This window comes from Alligator sinensis, unplaced genomic scaffold (genome assembly GCF_000455745.1).
Source record: "Alligator sinensis unplaced genomic scaffold, ASM45574v1 scaffold961_1, whole genome shotgun sequence".
Taxonomy (NCBI): Eukaryota; Metazoa; Chordata; order Crocodylia; family Alligatoridae; genus Alligator; species Alligator sinensis.
In genome coordinates, this window is record NW_005842737.1 from 703887 (window position 1) to 720536 (window position 16650).

General features: G+C 52.3%; 1 protein-coding gene across 3 annotated transcripts in view; it reads right to left on the minus strand.

Moving 5' to 3' along the window:
* Positions 1-3316: 3316 nt before the first annotated feature.
* Positions 3317-16650, minus strand: part of LOC102372589 (zinc finger protein 883-like) — a 13688-nt gene continuing 354 nt past the window's right edge. The window contains exons 2-7 of one of the 3 annotated variants that reach the window (XM_025216391.1): positions 16387-16433; positions 15919-16091; positions 15294-15420; positions 13722-13835; positions 12035-12210; positions 3317-11568 (exon numbers count right to left, since the gene is read on the minus strand). In XM_025216391.1, coding sequence (XP_025072176.1) covers positions 10252-11568; positions 12035-12210; positions 13722-13835; positions 15294-15420; positions 15919-16091; positions 16387-16433 — 1954 coding nt within the window. In that variant the 3' untranslated portion in view covers positions 3317-10251. Of the gene's footprint in view, positions 11569-12034; positions 12211-13721; positions 13836-14740; positions 15421-15918; positions 16092-16386; positions 16434-16650 lie in introns of those variants that run through there. The other 2 variants (XM_025216393.1, XM_025216392.1) reach the window with 2 other exon arrangements.

Below are 16650 nucleotides of genomic sequence, written 5' to 3' on the forward strand. Positions count from 1 at the left end.
TGAAAGTAACTGGCACACATTAGTCTGTAAATATAAAATCCCCTGGAAAATTGAGTGTTGGGGTACTTGTTAAAATTTTCAGAAGTTAGGGGGTACTTGCTACTTAAAAGGTTGAGAAACACTGTGCTAGGGCACTGGCCCATTCCTTCAGCACCCTTGGATGAAGATCATCCGGACCCGCTGATTTGAACACATCCAGCCCCTCCAAGCACCCCTTCACTAAGTCTGCGCTAACAGTTGGTGGGCTGGTGTCCCTCCTCTGACCCAATTGGGAGATCTGTCTTGGTCTGTGTCTAGGAATACAGATGCAAATAACTCATTGAAGACCTCAGCGTTGTCCCCCCTTTCTGTCACCAGTTGCCCTAGTTTGTCCTGTTTGTCCTAGTTTGTTCTTTGCTCACAGTTCAAAACTTCTTCCAGTCAGTTCTCAGCCCCAAAGTATTTTTCTGTCAAATACTGTTTCAATATCCAGGTTCAGAAAGGAGCCTAATGGTCTCTTATAGGTATCTCCAGGGCAGCAGTTATACCCACCAGTTGACTCCAAAGCAGTCCAGTAGTTTGGACCTGGTATCAGCAACCTGTGGCCCATGGGCCAGGCTTGACCCATGAAACCTTTGTATCCATCCCGTGGATGTGGAGCTTTAGCAGCCTTCAGCGGCTGTGTTGCCCAAACGGCTAGTTTCGTGCCCCTGGAGGCTAGACCAATTCCACCTCAAGGAGAGAGTCGCACACAGGGTGGGTCCGTCATGAGTTTATTGATTGCGCAAGCAATGTCGACAGAGGAGCTGATGCTCAAAGCTGTGTCGACCCCCAATTTCTCTCGAGGTTACACTTTTATAGCTTACATAAACAAAGGGCTACAGCGTGTCATACAACTATTGGCAGTACCACAATTTCCTTGTTGTTACATCTTATCTTATGGGCTAGGCTTAGTTTGCTATTGGTTAGTATCCCCTGTCAAGTTTAGTGCATGCGTATTTCAAAAGCAGAACTGCGGCAAAAAGTTCTGTCGCATGCGCAGAGGAAAAGGGGAACTGCGGCAAAGTTAATGTCTTTTAGTAACCTTATACCTTAGTGTAACTTCAGGGCATTAGGCAAGTATGGTTACAAAATGCAGAGCAAGCAGGAAGGAAAAAGAAACCCACAACTCAGTCGTTAGGCCTCGTGCTTCTTACACAAGGGATCATGAGGGACTCATACAGTTATTACTCAAGTGAGGCCCAGGTCATAATGTATTTTTACCACACCATTGGTAGGGCCACATATGGTTCTTGAACAGGGGTGGGCAATTATTTTGGGCGGAGGACCAGTTTTGGTAAGCTGTCAAGGACCACATGAGTAGCCCCGCCCCTTGACAGGTGCCCCGCCCCTGGTCACCATCTTGTGACTGGAAGTCCTGCCCCCTAACCCCTGACCTTTGCCACCAGACGTCCCTCCCCTTGCCCCTGGAAGTACTCCTTTCAGGAAGGGGTTTTGCCATCTAAGAACCAGAAAAATAGCAAATTATATTCTAAAAAGTGAACATCTAAAACATTCATTAATTTGATTTAAAAAATATATATTTTTCATAGATTTCATAGACATTAGGGCTGGAAGGGACCTCAAGAGATCACTGAGTCCAGCCCCTTGCCCCAAGGGCAGGCAGTCACCTAGGGTCAAAGGATCTCAGCAAAATAAGCATCCAAACGCTTTTTAAAAGGAGTCCAGAGTAAATGCATGCACCACCTCTGGAGGGAGTCTATTCCAGGCCTTGGGGGCTCGGACAGTAGAGAAGTTTGTCCTTATGTCCAGCCTAAAACGGTCTCGGAGCCAAGTTTGTGACCATCGGACCTCGTAATCCCTTGGGGTGCTCTGGTGAACAGGTGTTCCCCCAGATCCTGATGCACACCCCTGATGTATTTATAGGCTGCCACCAGGTCACCCCTGAGCCTATGCTTTTCCAGGCTGAAGAGTCCCATGGCTCTCAGCCTGTCTTTATAAGGCCTATTCCCTTGTCCTCTGATCATGTGTGTGGCTCTCCTCTGGACTCTCAAACTTCTCCACATCCTTCTTGAATTGTGGAGCCCAGAATTGGATGCAGTACTCCAGCTGCAGCCTCACCAAGGCCGAGTACAGTGGGAGGATGACATCCTGAGATTTTCTTGAGAAGCATCTATGGATGCAAGCCAGAGTTTGGTTTGATTTACCAGCTGTGACATCACATTGGTGGCTCATGTTCATCTTGTGGTCACTCATGACCCCCAAGTCTCTTTCAGCCATGGTGCCAGACAGCATAGCATTGCCAAGCCTATAGGCACGCTGTGGGGTTTTTTTCCCCCCCAAGATGGAGTACCATACATTTGTTGGTATTGAATGTCACCAGGTTTGTATCTGCCCACTTTTTGAGCCTATCCAAGTCAGCCTGGATCACCAGCCTATCCTCAGGTATGGATGCTCTATCCCAAAGTTTGTTGTCATTAGCAAACTTGGCCAGTCCACTTCTGAGACCAGTATCCACATCATTGATAAAGACTTTGAAGAGAACAGGTCCAAGGACGGAGCCTTGGGGGACACCACTGGTAGCGGAGTGCCATGATGATTCACTTCCGTCAACCACCACTCTTTGAATCTGGCCTCAGAGCCAATTCCCCAGCCATCTGTCCCGGGGGTACAAGCATGGGGGAGCAAGGAACCCTGCCCACGGGGGAACCCAGGACAGGGGGAACCCAACCCCAAAGGAAAAACCCCAGAAAAGAGAAATACCCGTTTTAGGACGCTGAGGGCCAGAAGGACCTGCGCTTATCTGCAGCTGGAGCCGGCACGGGTGGCCGATGTCAGAGAGAGAGACCGCCCGGCGCAAATAAAAGCCAGCTCCAAGAACGAGTGAGCGGGGACACAGGGAGCAGAGGAGGCTTCCCCTCTGTGTGGCACTGGTCAGGCCACAGCTGGAGCACTGTGTCCAATTCTGGGCACTGCAATTCAAGAGGGACGTGGACAAACTTGAGAGGGTCCAGAGGAGGGCCACTCATGGTTAGAGGCCTTCAGGGAAGGCCCTATGAGGAAAGGCTGAGGGACCTGGACCTTTTCAGCTTCCACAAGAAAAGCCTAAGGGGGATTCTTCTGGCAGTATACAAATTCATGGGTGGGAGGGGCAGCAGGGAATAGGAGATGCTTCTGTTTACCAGTGCATCCCTTGGAATAACCAGGAACAACAGCCACAAGTTGATAGAGTAGATTTAGGTTGGACATCAAAAAGAACTTCTTCATAGTAAGGGTTGCCAGAATCTGGAACGGGCTTCCAAGGGAGGTGGTGCTCTCCCCTAGCTTGGGGGTCTTTGAGACTGGACAAGCACCTGGCTGGGTTCACATGACCCCAGCACTTCTTCCTGCTATAGGCAGGGGGGTCAGACATGATGATCCATTGAGGTCCCTTCTGACCCTAGCATCTATGAATCTCTGTAGGAGCTTTAGTGCTGTGTTCATTTACCTGCCCATTGCAGAGAACATGCCTCCCCCCTGATGATAACTCCCCTACATTGTCACACTGCTTATACCTGTTAGATACACAGCTGCACACTGCCACAGCCCATACTAGCTAGAGGTCCCCTGCCCCCCCTCCCCTGTCCTCTGGAGCAGTACACACTGCAGTCACTACAGCATGTGCCCACCTCTGTCCTGGGCTCAAGATATGTCCAGCCCATGCCTAGCCCTATGATTGGAAAACTCCTCTCCAGACTGGCAGACTCACATCCCTTCTCACCCAGCACAGGGGAAGCATGGGCCCTGCAAGAGCTGGAGGGTGACCCTGACTTTTCACATGTCTCTACTACCTGGTTCTCTATCACCGCCTCCCTCCTCACCTTGCAGCCTCATCCAACAGTGCTGGGCATGTTGAGCCCCCTCAGTTGAGCTGCCAAGTAGGGCAGGACTCAAGGGGAGGGGCAGGCCCACTCCGTTGCCCCACTGGACCCAGCCCTGCTACTGTCAGCTCTCACATGGGTCCTGTGCAGCAGCAGAGATTCTGCTAAGCCATGAACACTGCATGTCCCCAGAAGCTGGGGTGGGGCACGGCAAGCTCCCGCAGGTGGCAGCGGCACTGTCAGCAGCGGGAGTGTGGCAGCAGGGACTGGTGAGCTCCCGCAGGCAGCTGCAGCACTGTGGCTAGCAGAGGGCAGGGCGGGGGGTGGTGAGTGCCTACCAGCAGTCAGTGACCACCCACAGATGCCACTGGCAGTGGTGGCCAGTGGCGACTGGGGACTGCCCAGATGTCACTGGCAGTGACAGCGCCGGGGGGTGGCGAGTGGCGACTGCCCGCAGATGCCTCTAGCAGTGTTGGTGGTGTCTGTTTGCAGGGGATGCACTGCCACGCTCAGGGGGTGCACATGTACCTGCGTGCACCCCCTACGCATCGCCAGTGTGCTAAGCCGCGGTTAGCAGAACTGATAGAGGGAGTGCCTCCATCCCCCACAGCCCAGAAAAGGGCTGATACCCAGTAGGAATCCAGAAAGGGGGGCTTGAAAAGGAAAAAATAAAATTGAATTGCAAAAAAGTTTTAATATTGCGCATATACGGGACTAGCAATGTTATCAATTAAGAACAAACTATTTATCATATCTGTGGTATCAATGTCTTTAAAGACTTCTGCAACAAAAAAATCATTATCTCTGGTGAAGGGGAGGCCCGATACTAAAAGTTTGCCCAGGGCTGCCAGGAGTCTAGGTATAGCACTGGCTCCAGTACTGCTGTGAGCAGCCATTTTGGGGGCAGGGGCTAATACTCCCTTCGTTGATTAACTACTGATGCTGATCAGCTATGGCACTCGCTCAGGTGGTGGCTGACTTTTTCTCCTGGGGGGCGAGTACTGTATTGCAGCAGACTCTCTCAAGCTGCAGCACCTCCTCTAGTTTGGTTTCTGGGAAGCACTAGGTATACACCATGGGTGTGGATAAATTTCTCAGCAACTCTGAGCAACTCCTTGGCATCTGTCTGCACTCTGTTGTACTAAAGATGGACTGGAGGCTTCCCTCCATCTTGCTCACGCTCTCAGGAGACTGGCCCCTCCCCTGTTCTTGTAATGCTGCTGCATCCACTCCCAGAGCCCTCAAAAACCACTGCCCACTCCCAGCCCACGAGATCCCAGTGCTGCCAAGAGCTGATAACTGGGCCAGTGCTTACAGAACAGAGACCCCCTCAGATAGAAGCCAAGCACCCTACAGATAAAATCAGGGATTGAGGCCACAACTTTTCAGAGCTGAACAAGTAAGCAAAAACACAGACCTCTACCTGGTGAGCTGAAGAGGCAACTCCGGCTAGGTGCTGAGGCGGATGCAGATCTCCTGTGTGCTGGTACCCACTGCACACATTCCCTGCCAGGGTCCCATGTCTCTTTGAACTAAACGGTGACAGACAGTCCTGGTCTCTTTGAACCAGGGCTAATCTTCCTGAGCACTGTAGCCCACAGACCTCCAACCCTCACTGAGCCACTACTGTAGGCAGTGCGCACTACTGCACCCTCACTCGGCAGGAAATGGCCCCACAGCTGGGAGCACAGCCCCCGCAAAACCACTCACTCTCAGTAGCAGCAGCAGTGAGAAGATGGGGAAAAGGCTGTGAATACCAGGCACGTCTCCATGCTCCAGAACCAAAACCCCATCCCAAATGATCTGTTTGGTCTCCCTGTGTCACTCCTCCCTGCTCTCAGCAGCTGAACTGACTGTGCCCCTTGGGCTCACCTCACTCCACCAGCTGATTGACACAACACATCACAAATGGACCAACCAGCACACAAACCAAGAAAGAGGCTGTAAGACCCCAGAAGCCAATCAGTATTTGGGGGGGGCTTGTTGCAGGCTAGGAGGGATACCAGCCAATCAGAACACAGATTGAGAGCTGGAGACAGAGACAGGGCCATTTCAGCCTATCACTGTTTGGCCCAAAGAGTAGATCATGGCACAAGCGTGAAAGTTGCTCCTGCATGTGGCAAGGCTCTTAGTGAACAGACCTCAGCTCTGTTAATTCAGATTTACAGTGAGACTCTGAAGAACATTAAATATTTCCCATGCCTCGAAAGCAATCTCTCACAGAAGGCTGATATCAACAAAGAAATCCAACATCACCTCAAATCATAGAAATGAAGGACTGGAAGAAACCTCAAAAGATCATCCATGACTACTCTGGTAAGCCAAGAGGGCTTCTCAGCCCCTTTACCACCTTTCCTGGATTCAGGAACAGACCTTTTCTGAGCTCTGAGGATCGTTCCTTTGAGGAACAACCGCCCTTCCTGTACTCCCTTCCTCTCCAGTCCCTCTTCCCATAGGGTCTCTCCCACTATTTTCCTAAGCTCACTGAAGACGGCCTTCCTGAAGTCAAGCACCTCTGCCCTACTGGCTGGCTTCCCCGCCCTATGATGGATAGTGAATTCTGTCATCTCATGATCGCTCTCTCCCAGATTACCCTCAATCCTCAGATCTGTCACCAGGTCATCTCCTTTGGCTAGAATCAAATCTAACAAAGCCGTCCCCCTGGTTGGCCCATTCACCTTCTGTACTAAAGTTCTTCCCTGCAGGTCAAAAACCTGTGACCAGGCAGATCTGGCTGAGCACTCCTCCCAGCAGATGTCAGGAAAACTCAGGTCACCCATGCTAACTATGTCCCTTGAATGTCCAGCCTTCATCAGTTCTCTGAACGTTCCAGATCCAGGTCCTCTTCCTGGTGTGGCAGTCTGTATCAGATGCCTACCATCAAGTTCCCTTCTCCTCATCCCCCCCCCCCATATCTTGACCCACAGGTTCTTGAGTTGCCCTTCTGTCAAGCCAATTTGGGTCTCCAAGGAGGCATACCACTCCTTTACATAGAGAGAGCTACATCTCCTCCCTTCTTCCCTACCTGATCCCTTCTGTGTAGCTGGTAGCCCTCTATGGATACAGCCCAGTCATGGATGGCATCGCACCAGGTCTATGTTATTCTGATGAGATCATATTCAAGAAGTGGCTGGACTATGAAGGTCCCTTTCCAGCCCCATTTCTCGAAGATTTCCCACCTACCTGCAATCTTCCCCCTCCCCCATTCCCAGGCACATAACTGCCTGGCTGCATCTGAGTTGAGTTGGACTTAGGGAAGTTTGGGCGATGTTGCTCCAATGTACGTATGCATGTCTCCCTTGGATGCAGTTAGCAAATGAGACATTAATCTTCCTTGTCATCTACAAAGGGAATCCCAGGGCAGCACTGTGGCTGGGGTGGGATACCAGTCCCATAAGTCAGAGCTCTCCTGTGGACCTGTGCTTGCTCTGGATTGTGGCCCTGGCTGCTTTGCAGTCACTGAGTAGCAGATGCACTTCCCATGCACCCTTTTCTGGCTCAGCTCAGCCTGGCCAGAATCAACCCTGTACTGGCTCCTCTGCTCCCTTTGGGGGATGGTCTCTGGGAGTCACAGGAGCCCCCTACTGTCATGCACTCAAGCCTTGCCCATGAGCTGCAGCTCCTCTTCTGATCCCTGCCAGCCTCTCCCCCGCCAGGACTTTGCTTTGACCATGGAGCAAAGGGAGGTGGGGAGTGGCTGGGCCATGCAGGGGGTGCCCAGCTTTTGGTCCCAGCTCCTGGCTCACTCCATGGGGTGAAGCACCCAGTAGGAATGGGGTTACACTCCACAGCTGGGACCACCATGGAGGGACCTGCTGCAGGGCCAGGAACTCCCTGCTGTCTGCAATGTGGCACCCTCTAGTGACCCCATCCCCACACTTCCTGCCACCTCTGCTGTGTTAGGGATAAGCACAGTCCCAACATGACCACCCAACCTGTCTGTGTGTCCCAGGGTGCAATGTCAGCTCAGTACTTCAACTACAAGGCTGTCCTCTTCCCCGCCATGGACGTCTCCCCCAAGACAATCAGCTATGCAGAGAATTGGTTCAAGGACCTGGACGATGATGTCTTCAATGCCATGTCCCCCAAGTCAGGTAGGGGATGAAAGCCCAGATATCTGGGTTCCAGCCCAGCACAAGTAGGGGAGGGGCAGCTAGTGGGTTAGAGCAAGGAAGATGCTCTGGGATGAGATTAGGGCCCTGCACATTTGGAACAGTACTGCTTCATACTCCCCTTCCCCACCCCCCAAGCACTCACTGGATGCTGGAGAGATCATGAGCCTGATCTGCTGTGACAGGGATCCCAGCTGAGTGTGCAGCATAGTGAACTGGGAGCAGGGCCACTGGATCAAGATCAGCTAGGGTCAGAAAGATGTCCTGAAGTACCCACTGGCCCATCTGTTGATCTCCCACCTGCCCATCCAGCCCTTCCCCAGGTCCTTCTAGACCTCACAGGCCAAGGTGAGGGTGGGAATAGGGTAAAGACCCTACTGGAGCAGCAAGTTCAGGCTTGGCCCTGCCGGGCCCTGTGTCACCTACTCCCTTCCGTAGACTGAAGCTCTATCTCCAGCTGTCTGGGTCCCTGCCCCAACTGCCCATGCTGGGCATCTTCCACAGCCTGTCCCCTTGCTATTGGGTCAGAACCTGCATCATCTGTATCTAGATGGCCATTTGCATTCACAGACCCAGAGAACATGATGGCTGGAAGGGACCTTAGGAGGTCACATCTAGTCCAGCTCCCTGCTTAAACCAGGACCAGCCCCAATTTCATCATCCCAGCCAAGGCTTTGTCAAGGTGGAACTTAAAAAAAGCTTCCAAGAAAAGACAATCTACCACCTCTCTCAGTAGCCTGTTCCTGTGCTTTACTACCCTCCTTGCACCCAGACAGGGCCTTTGGATGGGTTGGCAGCACCCTGGCCACCTGTCTGTGGGGGTTGCCTGGCGAGGGCTCTGAGGCCCGGGGGTGGTGGACAAAGCAGAAGTCCCCTCACCTGTCCCATGTGTGCCCAACTTGAGACCCTGGAGAGGCAGGTTAGGGAACTCCAGGCAGAGGTTATCAGGCTGCAGGGGATCAGGGCGGTTGAGGAAGAGATTGACGGGTACTTCCACTCTGCAGGACCGCACATGTAGTGGGATGGCATCACCCGAGGGACCTGATGCAGAAAGATGAAAGGCAGTCACCTCCAGAACTAGATGGCACACTGCTGAAGCGACTCCCCCTGTGCAGCTGGGGAACAGGGATGAGGCCCCGGCATCACCGGAAGAGAGTGCAGCAATGGAGACCATGTCCACAGTTACCACCAGACAGGCTGAGGAACAACCGGGCAGCCAGAGGAGACGACGTTGGGTCATCCTGATGGGTGACTCCCTCCTGAGAGGAACTGAGGGAGCCATCTGCCACCCGGATCCCACAGTACGGGAGGTATGCTGCTGGCCCAGAACTCGGATTCAGGATGTCACAGTGAGGCTTCCAGACCTAATCAGGCCCACCGACTACTATCCTGTGGTCCTCATCCATGTGGGAACGAATGATGGGGCCCAGAATAGTCTGGGTTGGGTCATGATTGACTACATGGCTCTGGGAGCCAGGCTTAGAGGTTGGGGGCACAAGTTGTCTTCTAACCTCTCCTCTCGGTCAGCGGTTGTGGCCAGCACCTCAGCAACTGCAATGGTGAGGTCAACTCACAGCTTCGTAGTTGGTGCCACCGTGTGGGGCTCAGCTTCCTAGACCATGATATGTACTTCCAGGATAGGGTCTTGCTGGGATGTTTTCTTACAGGTTGGCAGATCTCCTACATAGAGCTTTAAACTAGTTTCACTGGGGGACAGGGATGTCTAAGACAGGGAATACCTCCCCAGCAATAAGCGTCCTCCTTCCTGCAATTCAAGAGTCTCACATACTGGTACTCTGGGACCAGGACAGAGGACAAAGCTGGGAGTCTGCCAAAGAAAGTCCCTGGGTGTCATTTAGAGTTAGTTGCATAAGGGAGAGCACCCTATTGTGAAGGCACTTCTCCCCCTGGGAGCACTGCCTGCTTTTAGAGAATATGGGGATGGCACAGCTCCAGGGCTGATTTAAAGACCATCTTCTCACAAGTTCCTTGAGCATCTGGGCTGGCCTCTGCATGAGACATTTCCTTTTAACCCCTCCCCCTCATCAAACCTTGGAGGCCAGCCTCTGTGCTCTTTGGGTTTTACAGGGCCCTAGAAGGGATGAACAATGCGTAAACCCTTACTGCAGTCCACCAGCATGAGTTCCTTGCCTGGATGAAGACACTGGTGGGCACTGAGCAGACAGACTCCCCAAAACCATTCCAGCACTGCTGGAAGAGTTACGGATGCTCCCAGTTATGCATGCACTGGTGCTGGGCCAGTTTGGAGTGAGGGAAGCACTTCCCAACACTCTGAGCAACTAAAGTGTTTTTTTCTCTGTGTGGATGAGCTGGTGCCGGGCCAGGTGGAAGGATCGGATGAAGCTCTTCCCACACTGTGAGCAATGATATGGCTTCTCCCCTGTGTGGATACGTTGATGCTGAGCAAGGTGGAAGGAGTGAGCGAAGCTCTTCCCACACTCTGGGCACTGATGTGGCTTCTCTTCTGTATGGCTGAGCTGATGCTGGACAAGGTGGGAAGATCGGGTAAAGCTCTTCCCACACTCCGAGCACTGATGTGGTTTCTCCCCTGTGTGGATACGCTGGTGCCGGGCCAGGTCTGAGGATAGGGTGAAGCTCTTCCCACACTCTGAGCACTGATGTGGCTTCTCTCCTGTGTGCATGAGCTGGTGCCGGATCAGGTGAGAGGAGCAGGTGTAGCTCTTCCCACACTCTGAACACTGATGTGGCTTCTCTGCTGTGTGGATATGATGATGCTGAGCCAGGCTGGAGGAACGAGTGAAGCTCTTCCCACACTCCAAGCACTGATATGGCTTCTCCCCTGTGTGGATAAGGTGGTGCTGAGCCAGGCTGGAGGAGCGAGCGAAGCTCTTACCACACTCCAAGCACTGATGTGGCTTCTCTCCTGTGTGGATGAGTTGGTGCCGGACCAGATGCGAGGAGCAGGTGTAGCTCTTCCCACACTCTGAACACTGATGTGGCTTCTCTGCTGTGTGGATATGATGATGCTGAGCCAGGCTGGAGGAACGAGTGAAGCTCTTCCCACACTCCAAGCACTGATATGGCTTCTCCCCTGTGTGGATAAGGTGGTGCTGAGCCAGGCTGGAGGAGCGAGCGAAGCTCTTACCACACTCCAAGCACTGATGTGGCTTCTCTCCTGTGTGGATGAGTTGGTGCCGGACCAGATGCGAGGAGCAGGTGTAGCTCTTCCCACACTCTGAACACTGATGTGGCTTCTCTGCTGTGTGGATGAGCCAGTGTCTTCTCAGGTTTCTGGAATGGTTGAAGGTCTTCCCACACTCCGAGCACTGATGTGGCTTCTCCCCTGTGTGGATACGTTGGTGTTGAGCCAGGCTGGAGGAGCGAGTGAAGCTCTTCCTGCACTCTGAGCACTTATGTGGCTTCTCCCTTGTGTGCATGCACCAGTGCCTGGCCCGATTGGAGGGCGCCCTGGCCAGATTGGAGGGCTGCCTGAAGCTCTTTCCACACTTAGTGCCATCGTGTGGCTGCTCCCCGCTGTGTACACACTGGTGCTGGGACAGGTCTTGCCAGCAGATGAAGTTCTTCCTGCATGCAGTGCAGCAGTGCGTCTTCCTTCCCAGGTGGATGTGCCGGTGCTGAGACAGGGAGAAAAAATGGGTGAAGGCCTTACCACTTATTACAATGGTAGACATTTCCCCACCCCTGTAGGTGCCTGTCCAGGCCTCAGGGGCACACGAAGTTCTTCCCTATTTGGTGAAACAGTGGGGGAGTTCTTCAGAATGGATTTGGCGATAAGCAACCAGGGTCGAGAGGCAGGTGAAGCTCTTGATGCATACATCAAGTATGCGCTATCTTGTGAAGAGCCAGGAAGGAAGGGCAGTTAAAGGTTTTCCAGACCTTGGAGCAGGGCTCGGTTCTGCTCCTGTGCTTGGCAGTGAGCTCCTGCTTCCCTCCGACACCCTCCTCACTGCTTTGGCTTGGATGCAGTGCTTAGTTCCAATGGGTCTTTAGGTCTCTCATCTACACGTATTCTTCCCTGCACCCAGGGCTGTTTCTGGGTTCTGCCCCTTCTCCACACTCACACCTAACTGGAGATAGTACCTGGTTCACTGCTACATTCTTCATCTGCTTTTGGGGTCTCCCCTGACATTGCTCCTTCTCAGGTCTCAAGGAGTCCATCTCACCGAAACTACCCAGGGAAGTCCATGGTGGCTCCAGGTTTGCAGACCCTTCCAGAGGAGTCTCCTGCTCAGCTCCGTTCAGGAGCCAGGCACCTCCTACATGGGGAGGAAAAACTCCAGATTAGTCCCTGCCCGGCTGGCAAGGGGCAGACTGGTATTCCTTCTGCTGGAATGGGCCCGAGTAGGCCTGGACCTTGGTCCTTGTGTTCCCTCAAGCAATCAAGGTCTTCTTTCCAAAACCCAAAATGCTGGGGATGAGGGAAAGGCAGGTCCCTTGTGTTGAGCTAATGTTCCCTACTCAAGTGAGCTCAGAGTCAGACTCTCAAGGTTTCTGCCCCAGCTGTCAGCCCCATCACCTTGGGCCCTGCTGAGACAAGTACATGTGGGTAGACATGCACCGATAAAGATGTTTTGTGCTGATACCAATAGCTGATTATTAACAAACCATATTGGCTGATACCAATCCGACTGCCAACATGCAGCCTGGCAGCTTTGAAAGCCGCATCCAGCTGGTAAGTCTGCCAGGGGGATGGGGCAGTCGGCGTGGCAGATCAAAGCCCCCATGGTGAGGGAGGGAGTGGGGTTGGGGCTAGGGAGGCACTGCCCAGCTCGGGTAGAGTGGAACGGGGTGCAGGACAGAACATGGCTCATCCCGGGGGAATGGCTCCTGAGGCTGTGCACATCCCGGGGGAGGCATGGGGGGCATGTGTCCCCTGGACCTGTGTGTAGGGCGAGGGCTGTCGCTTTCTTCTGAAAGGAGCAGAGCTGTGCATCCTGTCTGCTTCCAAGTCACGGTCTGGTACAGGGAATGAGCCCACGGAGCTTTCTTCTGCTGACCAGTCCCAGCTGGCCTGTATGTCACAGGGGTCTGAACTAGGCTTAAAGCCTTGGCGTGACCTTGAACCTGAACTGTGTGCTGAGTCTTTGGCTTTGTGACACTTAGGGCCCTAGGTGTAAAACATGGGGCTTTTGCTTCCTCTCACAACATGAAAGCTTCTGAATCCCACCCATGCCATGGAGCCATTTAATGCACCCTGAGACCATGATGAAACACTTCCTGGGTTCCAGGTCAACCTGACCGGGAAAAGCCAAGGAGAGCCCCAGCTTTTCTCCTGTCCAACAGGAATGGTTAAACAGAGCTTCGGTATCATCAGAGCTAATGGTTAAACAGAGCTTCGGTATTCATCTTGATTTTCATGGGGGACTACAAATCCTATTGAGTCCTGGGAGAGGTTGTTAGAGAGGTATGGCTACCTTGGGCTGGGGAATAAACTCTTATATTAATGAGTGAAGATGGAAATTTAAGATCATGGTATCCCAGGGAATCCAGATCTGGGCTGAACAATCAAGATGGCAAACTTGATTGTCCCCGAACAGCTGTAATTAGGGGGAGAAGAAGGGAAAAGTTGCTTGTTTCCATATCGTCGGATTTCAGAGAAAGGGAATAACACCTGCCCGGACACATTACAGTATAACGTACTGTATTTCAGGTCAGCACCCTGCAATGGCAGCACAGGGCATGTCAGCAGTTTCCAGGTTGCCCTGGCACTCTGGGCAAGGAGCATTTCTGAGAGGGGAGTTGGGTGGAGAGGACAGCCACAACTCACCTGGCAGCAGGTCCTCTGACCGTGAGATTTCCCCATCATCCTCATCACAGACCCAGAGCTCCACTTGTCCTTGCTGGACGCAGCAGATTAAGTCAGGTGTGGGACCTTGATATCCTGTTTGGATACAGGAAGGGTACAGAAAGGGTACCAAACTGACAGTCACCAAGGAAAGGCGAGGATAGGCATGGAGATACAGTGATCAATGATGTACAAGGGAGCAGACAAAAAGCTTTTACTGTTTTTGAGGTAACAAAATAAAGAAACATTGGACACATTTACAGATGGATAACATTTATCTCATTAGTGGCACTCCAGTTAAAGGAATGGAAATGAGCTTATTCTCAGTGAAGGTTTAAAGTGAGGACCCGTGGCAATGAAAAGCATCCATGACAGGTGGCTGACAATGAAATTTTTCTGGGACAGAGGATAAGTCAGCATTACCAGGGCACAGGACAAAATGATTTTATAACAACTGTAGTTGCAACTGAATCTAGCATCCCGCCCAATGGGATGAACATCCCAGGAATGGAGATAGGTCCACAGGTTGGCAAATACTGACAGGTCTAAAACCAAGGTTCGTGGAGTCATGGAAATGACAAAAAGAAGGCAAAAAACCCCCACACACTTCGTAGCATATGAAAGCCTATAATGTATAAATGGGTTGTGTGGTAATCTTTTGGGGGAAGCAGCGGGGAAAGAGCATCAGAAAAGCAAACTAACCTAGTAAAAGGTAAGTACCTCAACCCTGTGCACAAGAAAGAACAAGGCCCTATATTAGAGATCCTCTGGAAAGAAAAATGGTTCTCACTAGGCTCTGCACCTAGCCCACTTATCACAGTGATGGGTGTCTGATCTACAGAGAGCTTTAAGGAGAACAAAATTTTGGAGAATGGCAGAGCGACCTTGAGAGCACAGGTCTTAATGTAAATACAGCAAAGCCACAGTCTCTGGTCTATAGAGGTGAAGATGTTAGGTAGGAACGTGGACAGAAGCTTCCAGTGGCCCTTTGGTAGAAGTACCTGGGGTCCATCGTGTACATCTGTCACTAGAGGAAGAGCTGAGGAAATGCATCATCCACATGTTGTAGCAGCTGAGGCTAATAAGACTTCCATTAACTTGTGCTAGGTCATAACGAAAGGAGGAGAAAAAGCACTTAGATAGCACTGAACTGAGTACGCTAGGACTGTTACATGTGTTTGGACAGGACGCACTAGTGAAGGGGAAAATTAGAAATATTCCCCAAGAGCTGTTAGTTAATTTATGCACAATGAATTGAAGATAATATGAACGTGCTGAGAAGGCAAAGAGATCATGTTGTCAAAGAAACTGCTGCAAATGGAAGCACCAGCAGCTACAATAATGGGGAAAACAAAAGTGAAGGTGGCTGAATCAAATGAAGGAGGATCTATCAATATGATATGAGAGAGGTCTGATCACGGACAGAGCATTGGGGAGGAAGTAGATTTAAACCATCAGCCAAAGGTGCATGAGATTGAGACTGCTGAAAAACAGGAAGACACTAAACTTCACAGTTCACACAGGTCCAGGTAGAAGCAAGAACCAGAGCTTTACCCAGGGAAACAAGGGCTTGGAAATTCCTCAGCATCTGGTCCTGGTAAAGCACCTTGTCTTCATCTTTCAGCAGCTCCCACTCCTTCCGTGTGAAATACACAGCCACGTCCTCAAACACCTCTCGGAGCTGCAGTCACAAGCATTGCACCAATCAGTGTCTCCTGTTCCAGCTGCTTCCAGCCCCCACAGCCCTATCTGGAATCGCTCTGTATTGCAACTAATTGCAGGCTTTGTTATAACAGGTAAGGGTGCAATATTCCCCAATCTTCAGCTAACATGATGTAGATGCAGCTGTGGATATAGGAGTTCATGTGTCAACTTTAACCCAGCTCAACATGTTGTATTTGCTCAGTCCTTTGAGACAGCCTTGGTATCACTTTCAGGGGCAGGGAGCCCCAGCTCCACGCACTCTGACAAGGCCTGCCTGTGCTAGCACCCCTGTCTATCTGCACTTAGGAGGGAGCTCCTGCTAACGCCAACTTGGTGTGTTTGCAGCCTCCATCACCACAGGCTTGATGCTCTTTGGGCCTCTCTGCACCCCAAATTCTTTACACCACCCTTGGCTCCTCCTGGGCTCTGCCCCAGCCGTACTCCCACACCCAAACGGACCTATTGCCCTGCTCACCTCCAAGCTCTCCCCCTGCTTTGGAGGTTTGCTCTGCTGCCTCTGCATTTGGCCTGGCTCAGGTGTCATGGAGCTCCTCTCCTCCAGTCTCCCTGGGGAAGTCCTCTGCAGCTGCAGGTTAACAGGCCCCTCCTCAGGAGCCTGCTGCTGAGCTCTGCTCAGGGTCCCAGCACCTGTGGGGTGGGGAAGAGGATGCACAGGTTAGCCCTGGTGCTGCTGGTATGGGGAAAGCCCTGCTAGTCTCCTGTACTGGCCTGGGACTGAGGCAGCCAGAGGCTTCTGTGTGTGGAAGAGCAGGGAGGCAGAAGAATCAAAGTCCCACAGGTCTGGCTAACAGACCTCCACAGGTACGAAGCTGGAGATGAGCCCCAATAACTCTATCCCAGTGCAGGGTGCCTATTACAGCACCATGACAGAGCCTGCAGGAACATCACTCCCTGGGAAAGCTCAAGGGATGCTCTCACTCACCTGCACTTGCACACGGCACCTGCCCCCAGCATCCAGTCTGCGGGCCCCTGCAGGAAAGGAGGCAGCACAGACATCACCACATGATGGGAGACTCAGGACTGTGCCCCTGCCCCAGCCCCAAGGTCTGCCCAGCCCTGACACCCCGACTGTGCCCACGCAGAGCAGCCTCCGGTTTGTTCTTGCTTCCCCTCCTGCCCCACACAGGCTACAGGGACTAAGCTGGCTCCAGAAACCCCCAACCACAGGTCCACTTCCCCACAGCAG